Raw genomic sequence first — 19,533 nt, 5'->3', positions numbered from 1 at the left:
ACACAACATAGTATATGTATTTAATATTCTTCAAACATGGTTATAACGTAACCGGTAACTTTGGATATAGATTAAGAGAGTCATCTATCTGTTGGGTTTTGAGTCATTTAACTTAGTTGACAATTTGTTTCAGTCACAAGTTGAAGAACTTTTTATTTATCTTACTGGTTAGAGGCTCAAGTCCGACATGTACCGGGACACCACAGTCTGAACTGAACAGAAATCGAAGTAAATTTATAGATATTAGTAGTTAAAGGCAGAATGTGTTTTTTGTTTTGTTTATTTATTTATTACAGGTGAATTTAACAGCGTACACAGTGGTTGCATTGTTACCTGGTTACAACGTACTTAGAAGTGAGATTGTATATTCATACTGTTTTAACGACAATGCTGTTTGATGTTTCCTGAAAATTCGTTGCTCTGTGTGTTTTTATATTTCCTTAATCAAACGTTTATCTTGAAAGATAACATGAATGGTTGTATACACTACGCATGCGCAGTTATACAGATCAAGCGAGCTTTTAAAACTGTTTTTTATAGTTTTTTCCTTATCTATTACGTGGAACCCGTTTTGCTGCAGTCGGCTCATTTCTTCTTGATAAAATTCTCTATTGTAGTTATCTTACTTATGATACTAATATATGATGTTGAAATTGTTGGTATATAATCGTACGTGAATGATGGTTCATAGGATTTGTCGAATAACCATGAGATTCTAAGAACCCATTTTAATTTAGTATTAAAAAGTATAACGAGACAGGAAGTATTCTTTTTTATTTTAATTCGTGTCTCTTCCAAGAATAACACGATTTTCGTGTTTGTAAAGAAACACCAAAGACACAAGTGAATCGTTTTATATCGCAATTTGAGACGTTGTTAGTAGGTGACTATTCTGAGATTAAAGTACACCATGGTGTGCAATTTTTTTTATTTTCAGAGCCAATGTTAAGCGTATAACATGACGGAGATTACATCCCAAGCCTTGATTTTGTTAATTACTTATAGTTAAACACAATTTGTACAAAAAACCGTGTCATATTCACACACACAAAACCTGTGTCACTTGCACACAGACGGTCACCTAAGTTCGTTGCTGTTTGTTTGGTATTGTGATAGTTAATAACATACCGTGAGTGGTTAAATGACAAACCGAACGCTGTATGGTTTCAGCAGAGGTCAGCCCCGTAGCTATTTCCAAAAAGACCACTTCTAATCACTTAGATTAGTTGTCTGCTACGACCAGAAGTCACCTAGTTATAGGACTAACAAGATACAGGACCAGAAGTCACCTAGTTATAGGACTAACAAGATACAGGACCAGACGTCACCTAGTTATAGGACTAACAAGATACAGGACCAGAAGTCACCTAGTTATAGGACTAACAAGATACAGGACCAGACGTCACCTAGTTATAGGACTAACAAGATACAGGACCAGAAGTCACCTAGTTATAGGACTAACAAGATACAGGACCAGAAGTCACCTAGTTATAGGACTAACAAGATACAGGACCAGAAGTCACCTAGTTATTGGACTAACAAGATATAGGACCAGAAGTCACCTAGTTATAGGACTAACAAGATACAGGACCAAAAGTCACCTAGTTATAGGACTAACAAGATACAGGACCAGAAGTCACCTAGTTATAGGATTAACAAGATACAGGACCAGAAGTCACCTTGTTAAAGGACTAACAATGTACAGGACCAGAAGCCACCTAATTACAGGATCAGAAGTCACCTAGTTATTGGACTAACAAGATACAGGACCAGAATTTACATAATTATAGGACTAACCAGATACAGGACCAGAAGTTATCTAGTTATAGGACAAACAAGATACAGGACCAGGAATCACCTAGTTATATGACTAACAAGATACAGGACCTGAAATTATCTAATTATAGACTTAACACGATACAGGACTGGACGTTTACGTAATTATAGGACAAGTAAGAAACGCATCGTTATGGGTTGCACACATTCATTCTATTTACATACATGTGTGGTTCCAAAGCATTTTTAAAGGTAAAAAATCGCTTACCCATTTATGCAATAGCATGCGTATCACAAACTAAGCCACCATACAATATTAGACAACTACGTATAATTAACCACCTATACAGAGAAAACAGGCCAAACATTTCATACCTGTTAACAGGCCTGCTTTATTTTCTGTTTTAAAGCTGACAATTATGTCCTTAATGAAGTGGAGACACCACTCTAATGCAGGTAATCTCTACATGGAACCAGATAGGGGGTGGAACACCTGTTAGGGGCGTGTATGGAGAACAACTGAAGAACTTACCATGCCAAGGCTAAGTCCGTTAATGGCCTAGTGATGGCTTTATTGCTGATTGCTAATGTCGCATTGGTAACCCATTATCACGCCTGTGGCGTCCTCTGGGGTACTTCTTCCAGGCGACTGCAATTGACAGTTTTATGGGGGCCGTCTTTGAGTCATGAGTATTTCGTGCTTTGCTTTGTTAGAGGCAAGTCCAAGCTAGGTCGTTATAAACATGTATGTACAGCAGAGGTATTTGCGAAGATATTTATGGGATCTATGTAGGTAAATATGTTTAGAGCTAGGTAGATACGTCAGACCATCAGGTATTCTTCGTTTGATCGAGGCAGCTTTTGAAACTCCACTGCGGAATAACGTTTTTGCTGTTTTTCCATTGTAGAAAGTAATGATTAATTAACCTGATTAAACAGAACATAACAGCCAAAGAACCATAAACTGTACAGTAGTAAAGCTTGTTCTCATATAACAATAAAAGTTAAGTCCAGTTTGAAGACAAAATAAAACGTTTTATGGCACATTTTATGGCCAAAATTCTAGTTATATAGTCTTTTCATTAGACTTAAATCTTAGGGGCGGAGTTGAGCAGGTTTGTTTTGAAAAATACCGACTAGACAAAAAATAAAACAACGAAGAAGTTCTCACCAGACAGACATTTTTTTTCGTTTCATCGGACGTGCTATTATGTCCAAGCTTCTCTAAAACTTGGAGTTCTTGATAAAGGTGTTTTTGTTGGTTATATTTTTCACGAATGTTTACAAACATGCTTAAGTTAATGGATTGTTTTTATATTGACGTTTACCAAGTTTCAAGAATAATATATTGCGCTATATAATATACGATATTAGGATAAGCCGCACGGTTTAAGTTTCGTAACCCTTAAGTAGCGGGAATGTTGTAGATAGCAACATCAGTTGATGATGGTCACTAAGGGTTAATTCTGTAGCACGTGTAGTAGCTGTACTGACCAGGTGTTATCGTCAGCCATGTTTTCAGTCCTCGGCTATTAGTGTAACTTGCAATGAATATTGAAGAAGTAATTGGATTTTCCGAGAAGAAAACAACACACTTTAGAACATAATGTTTGTTAATTTACAAATCTTTATTTCAGCTTAAACATAAAAATCTGCGATAATTTAAAGGTCAGAGACAAGTAGTGCCATACGGTAACTGAAAGGATATTAGAATACATTTTTCACTTATTTTCCCGAGTACAGAAATACGAATTAAAGTTGTTTGTGCGCTGTTTCACATTAGCTTCACTGTGAAAGTTCTTACGGAAACTGGTAACACAAGTTTAAAATCGTATGGATCAGAGTTCAGTGTGCAAAAAGATTTAACTAAATGATGTTATCTGTTCGATTGGTTAACAATCAAGTGTCTCAAATGTATAGATTGTGAGATATCAGGGGATAATTTGGAAAGTTTATCGAAATATCCGTGGCTAGGGTGTGTCAGGAAACGAACTCTATGGTTTATTTCGAACAAATCCCAGTTCATGGTATATCATGGGACAATTTTAAACATTTTTCGAATATATATCTGTCAGGGGTATATTAAGCGGTTACTTAAAGGTTTCTTGAACATATTCCTGTTCAGGGTATATTCGAATGTATTCCTGTTTAGTATATAACAAGAGACTATTTTAAAAGTTTCTCGAGCACAACCCGGTCTAGGATGTGTCACGGGACAAACTGAAAAGTTTTCCTAACGTATCCCTGTTTGGAAATCGTTTACAGTTTTGGAAGGTAATGCAGAACGCTTGTCACGGGTTCTATGTTTCTGTCCCTCTACTTCCCACATGATGTGGGGTTAGCAGAAGGCGAGTTTTTGAAACAAAACACGTATCTAGTTGTGTCAGGGTGGTGCTAACTTGATTACTTGTCTTACCTTCGTTCTTTTTTTTTATTTTAAATCAAGGGCATCTGTCTCAAAGTCGTTTTAAGTGTAGGACAGAAAGAGAGAGAGAAAAAAAAAGCCGTTTCTTTTAAGAGCAGCCCGAAGCTAGTAACTGAGAAGCCATCAATTTTTATGGCCTCAATGACCCTTTGTTCAACCTTTGACCGTGGTTAGCAGAGCTGCTGTTCTAGGCGGTCTGTCGTTACGATTTTATGACTTCAGTCAAGGAGCACGAAAACCCGCGGATGGTTTCACCGCCCGACGCCGGACTTCTTAACGACTCTAGATAAGAGAAAACACGCAATAAAACAGAGTTCAATATATCTAACACGTTTCACGGCTGTTGGAGATAATGATGGCCGAGATTTGGGACCAACCCTAATAGTTTCAAGACTACCGAATGGACCCTAGTAAATCAAAGCACAGTAAACGATGCTTACAACTGATAGGTGGAATCAACCTCACCTGAACTGGATTCGACACCGAAGCGTTGACTTTTCCACTTCAACACGTTACCGGTGCCCATCAAGTGCCCAGCCCTAACGAACATTCAAATAAAGACATTACGTGTTCAATGATAAGTGACTGTTTTAAGTTTGTGGGGTGGGAGTAAGGCTGGGTTTTGTGTAATCTGTACAAGAGTCAATTTCAGAAAATTTCTTATTTTACAGTTCCAACTGTGTCTGTATACTTTAGTGAAGACAGAGGCCGCTTAGGTATGTTAATAAAGCATAGAACCGGAGTTCACGTTGGGGCAGTGGTTCGTTCTCACACTCTTTCAGTCTGAGGCTTCCTTGATGTGAATTTAAAAAAGTTTGAACCTTCTATAACTTTAGAACGATGATTGAAAGACAAAGCCCTAAGTAAAAACAGTAACACCCCCTTACGACATACCGAGTCATTTAATTAACTCGACATAATGTTCATTGGTTTGGTGTTCATTTAGGATTAAAAATAAATTAAAAACACTTACAGAGATTGTTTGTTTGTTTCTTGGCATTGTTAGTTTTAATATGTCGATTTAGGACTAACTAGCCTGAATCTCCTAAACTGGCAGCACTTCGAGATAACATGTTCGGCAATAAACCCAATAATATAAGAAAAATGTACCCGACTACTCATATAATACATATTACTCAATATAAAGTTTTAGTTTTCTCATGCTGTGAATAAGAACTTGAGAGTGAAAGTTACGAATGATATTTATAAAATGCAAGCACACCATATTTATTATAATCGAATGCCTACCAGAACTCTCTCACAGTTGGTGTACAACAAATATAATAGGGGTTTAGGGGCTAGTTATGCCACGAGTTTTCATGAATATGACGTGAACCGAGTTAAGTAAGGTTTGGTTTGGAATGTAATAATTATGAGTTTTATGAATTAGGATTTGTAGGGTGGATATTAACAAAACAGTATCATATCATTTAACTATTTAGGCTTAGTTTTTGTTTGTTACCTAAGCACAGAATGGGCTATCTATTCTCTGTCCACCACGGGTATCGAAACCCGGATTCTGTCATTTTAGTCTGGCATTGCCTGGTGGTTAGGGTACTCGACTCGTAATCTGATGATTCGTCGGTTCGAGTCCCGTCACCGTATATGCTCGTCCCTTAAGCCGTTGGAGCGTTATAATGTGCGGTCAATTCCATTATTCATTAGTAAAAGAATAGCCCAAAAGTTGGCAGTGGGTGATGTTGACTAACTGCTTTCATTCTATTCTATCTCTGCTAAATTAGGAACGGCTAGTACAAATATATCTCGAGTAGTTCTGTTCAAAATTCAAATAAACAAACCAACTTTTAAGGGTTCCGGGAGTGTATAAGAAACGTGTGCACCTTTTCTAGGCTGATCCAGTATAATGCTACACTTTTAGCCTCAAATATATGATTTGATATCTTTGTTTCACAGTTTGCAATTCATTAGCGTGCACCTTGAAGGTTTAATGAAGACGGTAACCGACTACCCTAAACAGCATTTAAAAGACTCGATGTCCGTTTGTTGTTACGTGGTGGAATGTACCAATATTTGTCTGTAATCATTCTTTAGAATTCCATATCCGTTTGTTGTTACGTGGTGGAATGTACTAATATTTGACCATAATCAATCTTTATACCTCGATATCCGTTTACCGTTACATGGTGGAATGTACTAATATTTGACTATAATCAATCTTTATACCTCGATGTCCGTTTGTTGTTACATGGTGGAATGTACCAATATTTGTCTGTAATCATTCTTTAGAATTCCATATCCGTTTGTTGTTACATGGTGGAATGTACTAATATTTGACCATAATCAATCTTTATACCTCGATATCCGTTTGTTGTTACATGGTGGAATGTACTAATATTTGACTATAATCGATCTTTATACCTCGATATCCGTTTGTTGTTACATGGTGGAATGTACTAATATTTGACCATAATCAATCTTTATACCTCGATATCCGTTTGTTGTTACATGATGGAATGTACCAATAGTTTACTCTAATAATTTTTTAGAACTCAATATCCTCTTGTTGTTACATGGTGGAATTTATCAACAGCCACTCTTTATCAACGAATAGTGAGATTGACCATAACTTTGTAACGCCCCATGACTGAAAGAGACATTCATATTCGGTGACGGGAATTCGAACCCTTAACTCTCAGTTTGTGAGATTAGCGCTCTATCAAGCCACTCTTAAGAGTTTCAAACAATACCCATTTTCCCAAGTTGTGATTGTAATATTAGAGTCATATAATTGTAATATTATATCTTTTCTCCTTAGTTTGTGTCTCCACTGGATGTTACTTCAGATTTACGAAATCGCACCCTCTAGTAGACCAAAGGTGAGTCTACAGTGTTACTATGCTAAAACCCGGAGACATCAACGATACAGTAAATAGTTTACAGTGTTGATATAGTCTGATATATTCTGAGAAAATGTGTAGACAGTTTCAGTCAACCAACTTATTGCAACTGAAATGTCACTCACGTTCTGTCGATCAGGTGATTATTTACGTTTGATAACATACATTTTGAGAATAGTTAGGTACGCTGTTACACATTGTAGACATCTGAATAACGACTTCACTGATACAATCACTCAAGCGTACTAGTACCTATTGTACTCTAATTGTAATTTAGTAATCTTTTGACATTGTTTGACCCCCTAGGACAAGGTCGGGTGAACCAGCTAGGTGGTGTCTTCATCAATGGTCGTCCATTGCCTAATCACATTCGCCTCAAGATTGTTGAAATGGCTGCTGCCGGGATCAGGCCTTGCGTAATAAGTCGTCAGCTGAGAGTATCTCATGGATGTGTGTCCAAAATTCTCAACAGATATCAGGTATGTTTATGTGTCAGTTCCTTAGATAAATTTACTTCATTTCTTACGTTTCTTCGAGTTTAGCTGAACAACTAAATTTGATTTTTGCCACTAGAAGCGCCAGTGATCTTCTTTTTGGATCAGCGTTGGTGTACAACAGTTAATACAGAATTTAAAAAAAAACTAATAACATAACTGGGAATTTTTCTTTCAATAGCTAGATACTTTAAGCACATATTTACATCAACTTTAATGCTGTGATTATAAATACTAAAATATATGTAGGCACTATGTGCTGTTAAAAATTAAATACGCCCCCCCCCAAAGGAAATTGACATTAGTTAAATATGCAAGGTATATAAACGTATATACTTAAGAAAATCGGGGAATTTTTCTAAGAAAATAATTATTTCGACCACTAGACGTTTATGTTTGAGTTTTCTGAAAATTAACCGTAAAGCTATAACCGTAATGTGGGTTCTTCCCGTGCCAGGTCTCGAAACGTGGTTTCTAGTGTTGAAAGTCCACCGACATTCCGCTGTGTCAATGGGAATCCAGTAGCCTACAGGATAGAAAGTGTTAAAGAGCCTAACTGTTATCATAAGATGACCATTTATAGTAATCACGGAGGAGAATCTGTGAATATAGTTACACACTTCAATTAAACCATGTTACAAACTGAGATTGGCTGCCCCCGTATTCACAACATGAAATGTAACAAAGCTACAAACTCAGGTTGGCTGCCCCTGTATTCACAACATGAAATGTAACAAAGCTACAAACTCAAGTTGGCTGCCCCTGTATTCACAACATGAAATGTAACAAAGCTACAAACTGAGATTGGCTGCCCCTGTATTCACAACATGAAATGTAACAAAGCTACAAACTGAGATTGGCTGCCCCTGCACTAACAACATGAAATGTAACAAAGCTACAAGCTCAAGTTGGCTGCCCCTGTACTTACAATATGAAATTTAACAATGTTACAAACTGAGATTGACTGTCCCTGTACTAACAATATGAATTTTAACAATGTTACAAACTGAGATTGGCTGCCCCTGTACTAACAACATGAAATGTAACAAAGCTACAAACTCAAGTTGGCTGCCCCTGTACTTACAATATGAAATTTAACAATGTTACAAACTGAGATTGACTGTCCCTGTACTTACAATATGAATTTTAACAGTGTAACAAACTGAGATTGGCTGTCCCTGTACTCACAACATAAAATTTAACAATGTTACAAACTGAGATTGACTGTCCATGTACTCACAACATAAAATTTAACAATGTTACAAACTGAGATTGACTGTCCTTGTACTTGTAATACGAAATTTAACAGTGTTACAAACTGAGATTGACTGTCCATGTACTTGTAATACGAAATTTAACAGTGTTACAAACTGAGATTGACTGTCCATGTTCTCACAACATAAAATTTAACAATGTTACAAACTGAGATTGACTGTCCATGTACTTGTAATACGAAATTTAACAGTGTTACAAACTGAGATTGACTGTCCATGTACTCACAACATAAAATTTAACGATGCTACAAACTGAGATTGACTGTCCATGTTCTCACAACATAAAATTTAACAATGTTACAAACTGAGATTGACTGTCCATGTACTTGTAATACGAAATTTAACAGTGTTACAAACTGAGATTGACTGTCCATGTACTAACAACATAAAATTTAACGATGCTACAAACTGAGATTGACTGTCCCTGTACTTGTAATACGAAATTTAACAGTGTTACAAACTGAGATTGACTGTCCATGTACTCACAACATAAAATTTAACGATGTTACAAACTGAGATTGACTGCCCCTGTACTAACAACATAAAATTTAACGATGCTACAAACTGAGATTGACTGTCCCTGTACTTGTAATACGAAATTTAACAGTGTTACAAACTGAGATTGGCTGTCCCTGTACTCACAGCATAAAGTTTAACGATGTTACAAACTGAGATTGGCTGTCCCTGTACTCACAACATAAAGTTTAACGATGTTACAAACTGAGATTGGCTGCCCCTGTACTCACAACATAAAGTTTAACGATGTTACAAACTGAGATTGGCTGTCCCTGTACTCACAACATAAAGTTTAACGATGTTACAAACTGAGATTGGCTGCCCCTGTACTCACAACATGAAATTTGACAGTGTTACAAACTGAGATTGGCTGTCCCTGTACTCACAACATAAAGTTTAACGATGTTACAAATTGAGATTGGCTGCCCCTGTACTCACAACATGAAATTTGACAGTGTTACAAACTGAGATTGGCTGTCCCTGTACTCACAACATGAAATTTGACAGTGTTACAAACTGAGATTGGCTGTCCCTGTACTCACAACATGAAATTTGACAGTGTTACAAACTGAGATTGGCTGTCCCTGTACTCACAACATGAAATTTGACAGTGTTACAAATTGAGATTGGCTGTCCCTGTACTCACAACATGAAATTTGACAGTGTTACAAACTCAGGTTGGCTGTCCCTGTACTCACAACATGAAATTTGACAGTGTTACAAACTCAGGTTGGCTGCCCTTGTACTTCGGTTTAAGAGCTTTACGTAGTGAGTACCGATGTGTTTGTATCTAAAATGTTCGGGTAACAACCTTTAATTTTGTTTGTCAGACGGTAAAAAACAGTTTATAAGAATAAGAATTGTGTATCAGGGAAGTGAATATATGCTCAGTAAACGTTTTACTGTTTTTCACAACAGTTAGGTTTTTAATTTACCGAAACGTAATGCACTGTTACAACTAGAGTATATTGTTCTACCAAAGTTTAACGAGAATAGTACGACACACGATATGGGAGCCATATAAAAGGTAATATAAACTCGATGAAAGTAAGAAATACGTTAAACTTGTCGTGTTTTTTTTTTTAAATTACATTTGACGTTTATTTAGTAAATATTCAACTAAAATGTTCGTAAACGTTCGTCATATAGTTCAAGTACATTAATAAAACAAAGTGATAAAATTCAACATTCGGTACTACCAAATATCGAAGATGCAGTGAAGCCAAACTGACCTTCATTCATTTTGACCACAGTTCGCTATCGAAACCACTGAGACAACTTATGTTTATATTGTTACTTCCAAGACCAGAGTGGTGTTCGTCATAGTTAATTAACGTTATTAAATTCTCTGTGTGATGGATGGAAATTTGTTTGTTTTTGTCCATGCGGATGGTGTTTGACCTGTATTTTATTCAACACAGTTAGCTTGTATTGACTGTAAGACTTCTGAAGAATACAGTAGACCACAATTAGATTGTGTTTTCATTTCATATTGTTTGTTGTTTTTGTAATACGTAACCTTGTGAAGTATTCTGCGAATTATTCAACAGACATGTTGTTTCAAATGTTTCTTTGATGGAATTTCTGGGTTTGTTATGAATCCCAATTTGAATTTGTTTTGAATTTTGTGCAAAGCTACACGAGGGCTATCTGCGCTAGCCGTCCCTAATTTAGCAGTGTAAGACTAGAGGGAAGGTAGCTGGTCATCACCACCCACCCCCAACTCTTTTACCAACGAACAGTGGGATTGACAGTAACTTTATAACGCTCCCACGGCTGAAAGGGCGAGCATGTTTAGTGCAACCGGGATTCGAACCCTCGGATTACGAGTCGAACTCCTTAATATGCTTGGCCATGTCGGGCCCATTAATTCCAATTTTGTTTTTTGTTGAATACGTAATGACGGTCTCAGTTTTGTATTGACAGCTTTATCCAAGACCTATGATGTACAGAAAACCTTTTTTTATTCGTGTTTTAGTTCAAAGTTTTCATGGACAGACTACAAGTAATTTATGATACTAGTGGTTATATTTGCCCAAGTAAATCCACAAAGTCAGAAACGTCTATCTATAGCCACTACTTTCTGGACAAGTCCCAAAGTCAAAACAATGTCTTTATAACATTATTGTTGGGATAGTTTCATTTCTAGGTCCTTGCAATAAGTATTTAATACATGATATTTTGCTTATATAATTATAAGAACTTTTATGTAGAAGAAACTTAACATCTGTTGCTGCTTATAATGTTTAGAAAGTTTCGTTTTGCCAGGGTGGTGATTCTCTGTTTAGAAGAGTTATGTTTAAAATATGTGGTTCGAAGGTATCAAATATACAGTCTTCCTCTTGCTCACGTATTAAGATGATAAAACACGTGCAATGAATTGTTTTTAACAGTTTGATTTTAAATAAGAATTTGAATGTGTTTCCTTGTTTTTAACAGTTTGATTTTAACTAGGATTCAAATGTGTTTCCTTGTTTTTAACAGTTTGATTTTAACTAGGATTCAAATGTGTTTCTTTGTTTGTAACAGCTTGATTTTAAATATGATTCAAATGTGTTTCTTTGTTGTAAACAGTTTCATTTTACATGGAATCTAAACGTGTTTCCTTGTTTTTAACAGCTTGATTTTAAATAGTATTCAAATTCTTTCCTTGTTTTTAACAGTTTGATTTTAACTAGGATTCAAACGTGATTCATTGTTGTTAACAGTTTCATGTTAAATAGGATTCAAACGTGTTTCCTTGTTTTGAACAACTTGATTTTAAATATGATTCCAATGTGTTTCTTTGTTTGTATCAGCTTGATTTTAAATATGATTCAAATGTGTTTCTTTGTTTGTATCAGCTTGATTTTAAATAGGATTCAAATATGTTTCTTTGTTTGTATCAGCTTGATTTTAAATGGGATTCAAATGTGTTTCTTTGTTTGTAACAGCTTGATTTTAAATGGGATTCAAATGTGTTTGTTTGTAACAGCTTGATTTTAAATATGATTCAAATGTGTTTCTTTGTTTGTATCAGCTTGATTTTAAATAGGATTCAAATATGTTTCGTTGTTGTTAACAGTTTCATTTTGACGGATTCAGAATATTGTTAATTAGTCATAAAGCCAGGTCGTATTATTATTTAATTTATGTTGGGTTTTCTATGCCTAATCTACATAAACAGCGTGTAGTCTTGCTTTAATTTGCTATTGACAGGTTTTCTTTCAAACTAAACTCTCTTTGAAAAGAAATGTTATTTCGGAGTGTTTATTTCCATTATTAACGATTTGGTTATTTTCAAAGCAAAGTTAATAAATGACACTGTAGAAATTTCGAGTTTCAGGCCGTTTACATTTGTTGATTATGAAACATAAGTACGTATATGTTACCTTAAGTCTCAGGAATTAGTCATCCAACCCAAGAAAGGACCATTTCTCGATTTGAGCATTTCCAAAGTTACGAAGGACCGCAAGGACCGTTTTGGTGTTTGTACAAGTTATTTTTCTCATCTCGCGATTTGAAGAAACTGTGAAACTGGAAACACTGGAGAACGAAACATACAGACACAAAAAGAACTAAAGAGACAAAGAACGAAACATACAGACACAAAAAGATATTTTATTTCGGTCTTTGACAATTATTAAACGGAAATTTGTTTCGGTGATTTTACATTTCGAACATAACATTGACACGAATAACATCAGTATTTCTGTTGACATGTTAGCGGCCCGGTATGGCCAAGCGTGTTAAGGCGTGCGACTCGTAATCTGAAGGTTCACATCCCTGTCGCGCCAAACATGCTCGCCCTTTCAGCCGTGGGGGCGTTATAACGTAACGGTCAATCCCACTATTCGTTGTTAAAAGAGTAGCCCAAGAGTTGGCGGTGGGTGGTGATGACTAGCTGCCTTCCCTCCAGTCTTACACTGCTAAATTAGGGACGGCTAGCGCAGATAGCCCTCGAGTAGCTTTGTGGGGAAATTACAAAAAAAAAACATGCTAGCGAGAGAGAAAACATAGAGTTGTTTGTTTTCAAAGTATATCTTGGATAAACTTACACTTTTGTTAAAACCTAGGTTTTGGTTGGATATTACTTTTACTTGTTTATTGGAGATTTATTGTTATGTTCCTCTGCTTCCACACAATAACGTGTAAAACATTCAACAAATACATTAACAATTTTGCACGGAGCTGTTTATATGTAACCCATCGAGAGAGAAAATGCACAATGTATCCGGTGCACGTGAATATTTGACTCTTCGTGGGTGGCCTAACCATCTTGTGGGATGGAAGGAGGTTTATGTCAGAAAGATGGAGAAAGAAATGTTTGTATACATCATAACACAGATTGTTAAGAAGTAATATTTTGTTGTTTGACGTTATTAGAAAACAAATAACTGTTTTATGTTGGTCTTTACGGGGAAAAATGAGAGAGCTAAAGCTGTCCTAAGACTAGACGGCATTGAGATAACAAAGAAAGAAAGGACCCTGTGATTTGCTAGGCCTAACAGTTCTACGCCAGCTGTCTAAGTTGAAAACTGCAGTTTCAAGTTTATGTAGTTTTTTTTTTATACTATGTATATAAACGCATTTTATATAATAATAATAATAATAAAAAACGCCCAAATGTTTCTTCGCCACTTTTTGGCGTTGAAAAAAACATACCGTAGAAAATAAAAATATTTTTATTAACGGAAGTTGGTAAATATTTTATTTTTTTCATGGCCTGGAGCTTTATAAACTCGTAAACCTGTTCACGTACCTGTACTGGTTCATATTTAGTAAGGAGCTTTCATAAACCTATAAACTCCTAATAAATTACTTGTAGTGGTTCATATTTACTAAGGAGCTTTCATAAACCTATAAACTCCTAATAAATTACTTGTAGTGGTTCATATTTACGAAGGAGCTTTTATAAACTCCTATTAATTTACTTGTACTGGTTCATATTTACTAAGGAGACTTTTATAAACTTATAAACTCCTGTTAATTTACTCGTACTGGTTCATATTTACTAAGGTGACTTTTATAAACTTATAAACTCCTGTTAATTTACTCTTACTGGTTCATATTTACTAAGGAGACTTTTATAAACTTATAAACTCCTGTTAATCTACTCGTACTGGTTCATATTTACTAAGGAGACTTTTATAAACTTATAAACTCCTGTTAATTTACTCGTACTGGTTCATATTTACTAAGGAGACTTTTATAAACTTATAAACTTCTGTTAATCTACTCGTACTGGTTCATATTTACTAAGGAGACTTTTATAAACTTATAGACTCCTGTTAATCTACTCGTACTGGTTCATATTTACTAAGGAGACTTTTATAAACTTATAAACTCCTGTTAATCTACTCGTACTGGTTCATATTTACTAAGGAGACTTTTATAAACTTATAGACTCCTGTCAATCTACTCGTACTGGTTCATATTTACTAAGGAGACTTTTATAAACTTATAAACTCCTGTTAATCTACTCGTACTGGTTCATATTTACTAAGGAGACTTTTATAAACTTATAAACTCCTGTTAATTCACCTCATATTTACAATTTAAGTGAAAACAAGTTAATGATTAGTTTGTTAACATACTCCATATTTATTGTTCAGTAGTTTTAAACTTAAGAACCACATGTTGAACAAACGTGCTGAACGTTCAGATCATTGTACGAAATTTAGTTAAAATGCTGTTCTTTAAAATAAATTACTTTTTATATGGACAGGCAGGCTTAACAAGCACTAAAGCGGGTCAACAGCAGCAAGGGCTTTATTAGAATCTTTAATTAAGGTGTATTTTGAAGCTGATTGTCACCTTTATAACGCACTTGCAGCTGAAGTTGCGGAATGTGCTCAGCGGCATTGCAGTTCGAACCTCGGACTTTTTGATATGCGGTTCACTACAGCTCCTCATACCCTGAAAGAATAGGAATGTGTTTGATTTTCTAACGTAAAACGACGGGAGAAAATGGCTTTCTTAAAATCTCGGAGATTTATGGTATTACCATGTTAGTGTTAAACACGAAAAAACAACGCTATCTTCTATTTTACTACACGGAAGAGTATGTTCTTAGTATAATACATATCAGGCAATGGGGTCCGTATGCATCACTTGTGGGTAAAGTCTTTGAAATATTATTTTAGTATCAATTGGACACGAATTACCAAACAGATTTTAGTTCACCACCGGAATAATTTTTGGCGGCGTTGGAAGATTGGCTTAGGTTAAGGATATATTTATTGCGACGTTTAGATACCGCTATTTTTCTCCGTGGTATAAAGGATACGTTTGTTATAACGTTAACATTCCATGGTTCTGTCCGTCGTCTACCGGACACAAGTCACTGTGACTACATTATACAGTGCCTGCGGTTTCCGACAGTGGAAGCGTTTCGTTAGGAGATTATGTGAACACTTTTGTAGCTTGTGTTACACTGACATTAATCGCAATAAACTTGTTTACGCCCATATTTTCCCACCGATTGCAACGCAACGAACAACTTAATCTCCGTTTTCAAAATCGCTGCACACGTCGCTTCTGGATCCGCCTTTTCCCTGCATTTGCACAGAGAACATTATACGGTTTACCTTCACCGCTCTTACGATAGGGGTCGCTCCCATCATCGCTCTTCATGATCATCCTAAAGGAACAAAAAAGAGCTTAATGGAACAAAACCGAGCGGGTATTTTCCTTTTCCATAAATGATCATACTGATCTGATTTACGGCGGCTTTTGCTGCTGGGGTGGGCGGGGATTATGGGATTTTGATTTCCCGGGTCGTTTGTTGAAGTCTGTTAGTCCGCCAAAAGTCACCTGCAAGTTTGGGAACTGGACTATTGTTAAAGGATTGAAGCCAGACTCGCTACTTTCAATAGTCCCACGTTGTTTCATTCTGAGAAGTACACTTAGCTCGTGCAGCTCTGGGAAAGAAACAGGCTTCCTATACCGGAACTTCAGAAGTGAAAGTGTGGATATAAGAGAATGACATGCCGTGAATAAAAACCTCGCTGTTAAAGTCGAATTATACATTTTGTTAAGATATCTATGAGTATAAACTGAAGTAGTTGTCAACTGGAAATTAATATACTTTGTTTGTTTCATTTTTACTGAAATGTACTACATTATTTTAAACTAGAAGCCTGACCGTATTTTAACCATAGAATTATCATTGAATTGGTTTAGTTTAGCTACACATTTGGTAGTCTGCGTTACCGACATTTCTTACGCCACAAATTTCTCAGGTGACCAGAACTTTGTTTGTTATAAGGTTCCTAATAGTCTTAAATATCAACAAAAATGACCTCAAAATTGTAATTAATGCCACTAATAGCTACTGGTGGATGTGGGAGAGTCTCACACATAGTGTCCATATAAACTAAGTTTCGTCCTCTCGTATGTCCTCTTGAGTCCTATGTAGACATCTGAAATGTCGTTACCAGTATCCATATAAACTAAGTTTCGTCCTTTCGTATGTCCTCTTGAGTCCTATGTAGACATCTGAAATGTCGTTACCAGTATCCATATAAACTAAGTTTCGTCCTTTCGTATGTCCTCTTGAGTTCTATGTAGACATCTGAAATGTCGTTACCAGTATCCATATAAACTAAGTTTCGTCCTTTCGTATGTCCTCTTGAGTCCTATGTAGACATCTGAAATGTCGTTACCAGTATCCATATAAACTAAGTTTCGTCCTTTCGTATGTCCTCTTGAGTTCTATGTAGACATCTGAAATGTCGTTACCAGTATCCATATAAACTAAGTTTCGTCCTTTCGTATGTCCTCTTGAGTCCTATGTAGACATCTGAAATGTCGTTACCAGTATCCATATAAACTAAGTTTCGTCCTTTCGTATGTTCTCTTGAGTCCTATGTAGACATCTGAAATGTCGTTACCAGTATCCATATAAACTAAGTTTCGTCCTTTCGTATGTCCTCTTGAGTCCTATGTAGACATCTGAAATGTCGTTACCAGTATCCATATAAACTAAGTTTCGTCCTTTCATATGTTCTCTTGAGTCCTATGTAGACATCTGAAATGTCGTTACCAGTATCCATATAAACTAAGTTTCGTCCTTTCATATGTTCTCTTGAGTCCTATGTAGACATCTGAAATGTCGTTACCAGTATCCATATAAACTAAGTTTCGTCCTTTCGTATGTCCTCTTGAGTCCTATGTAGACATCTGAAATGTCGTTACCAGTATCCATATAAACTAAGTTTCGTCCTTTCGTATGTCCTCTTGAGTCCTATGTAGACATCTGAAATGTCGTTACCAGTATCCATATAAACTAAGTTTCGTTTTTTCGTATGTCCTCTTGAGTCCTATGTAGACATCTGAAATGTCGTTACCAGTATCCATATAAACTAAGTTTCGTCCTTTCGTATGTCCTCTTGAGTCCTATGTAGACATCTGAAATGTCGTTACCAGTATCCATATAAACTAAGTTTCGTTTTTTCGTATGTCCTCTTGAGTCCTATGTAGACATCTGAAATGTCGTTACCAGTATCCATATAAACTAAGTTTCGTCCTTTCGTATGTCCTCTTGAGTCCTATGTAGACATCTGAAATGTCGTTACCAGTATCCATATAAACTAAGTTTCGTCCCGAATGTAACCTTTATTATACTTCATTTGCTAGCGCAGATAACCCTCTTGTTACTTTACCTGAAACTTAATACACAAAAAAATAAATTTATGTTCAACGATTGGACAGTTTTGTTACAGAAACATGATTACTGATGTAATTACTGTCAACAAAGTGAAACAAGCGTGCTGCTAAAAAGAAAATTTGAAATTTTGTGATTGGTGATGGGGGAAGTAAAATTTATACATTAATACAAGAAACCAACTTTAAATGAATAGGCTTATTGGCACAAATTAGTGTAATGATCATAAAAAACAATTACGTTTGAATATATTTTAATATAAATTTATTAAGGTCGTTATATTTGAATATATTTTAATAAGAATCTATAAAGGTTATTAGGGTTAATTATATTTTAATATAAATTTAGTGATGCTTTTATTAAGTGGGATTTTATAAGATATACTTCCAAGTTAAGTCTCCCCAAAATTACCCCCCCCCCAAGTGTTACATCGATATATCTGCGAGCTTAACAGTACTAGAATCCGGTTTTTGATATACCCCTAATGAGCAGAACACTGACAGTACATTATATTGTTTTGTGACCCCTGGTGGGCAGAACACCGATAGTACATTATATTGTTTTGTGACCCCTGGTGAGCAGAACACTGATAGTACATTATATTGTTTTGTGACCCCTGGTGGGCAGAACACTGATAGTACATTATATTGTTTTGTGATCCCTGGTGAGCAGAACACTGATAGTACATTATATTGTTTTGTAATTCCTGGTGGGCAGAACACTGATAGTACATTATATTGTTTTGTGACCCCTGGTGAGCAGAACACTGATAGTACATTATATTGTTTTGTAATTCCTGGTGGGCAGAATACTGATAGTACATTATATTGTTTTGTGACCCCTGGTGGGCAGAACACTGATAGTACATTATATTGTTTTGTGATCCCTGGTGAGCAGAACACTGATAGTACATTATATTGTTTTGTAATTCCTGGTGGGCAGAACACTGATAGTACATTATATTGTTTTGTGACCCCTGGTGAGCAGAACACTGATAGTACATTATATTGTTTTGTAATTCCTGGTGGGCAGAATACTGATAGTACATTATATTGTTTTGTGACCCCTGGTGAACAGAACACTGATAGTACATTATATTGTTTTGTGACCCCAGGTGAGCAGAACACTGATAGTACATTATATTGTTTTGTGAGCCCTGGTGAGCAGAACACTGATAGTACATTATATTGTTTTGTAATTCCTGGTGGGCAGAATACTGATAGTACATTATATTGTTTTGTGACCCCTGGTGAACAGGACACTGATAGTACATTATATTGTTTTGTGACCCCAGGTGAACAGAACACTGATAGTACATTATATTGTTTTGTGAGCCCTGGTGAGCAGAACACTGATAGTACATTATATTGTTTTGTAATTCCTGGTGGGCAGAATACTGATAGTACATTATATTGTTTTGTGACCCCTGGTGAACAGAACACTGATAGTACATTATATTGTTTTGTGACCCCAGGTGAGCAGAACACTGATAGTACATTATATTGTTTTGTGAGCCCTGGTGAGCAGAACATTGATAGTACAT

The 19,533-nt window shown here is 35.9% G+C and overlaps 1 protein-coding gene across 1 annotated transcript in view; it reads left to right on the top strand.

Annotated features, from left to right (window-relative positions):
• Positions 1 to 19,533, top strand: part of LOC143251794 (protein gooseberry-neuro-like) — a 49,326-nt gene that overhangs the window by 8,509 nt on the left and 21,284 nt on the right. Inside the window, exon 2 of the mRNA XM_076503039.1 lies at positions 7,366 to 7,538. Coding sequence (XP_076359154.1) covers positions 7,366 to 7,538 — 173 coding nt within the window. The remainder of the gene's footprint in view (positions 1 to 7,365; positions 7,539 to 19,533) is intronic.

Source organism: Tachypleus tridentatus, chromosome 6, assembly GCF_004210375.1.
Source record: "Tachypleus tridentatus isolate NWPU-2018 chromosome 6, ASM421037v1, whole genome shotgun sequence".
Lineage (NCBI taxonomy): Eukaryota > Metazoa > Arthropoda > Merostomata > Xiphosura > Limulidae > Tachypleus > Tachypleus tridentatus.
The sequence above is the reverse complement of the archived record's forward strand: the minus strand, read 5'-3'. Positions and strand labels throughout refer to the sequence as shown.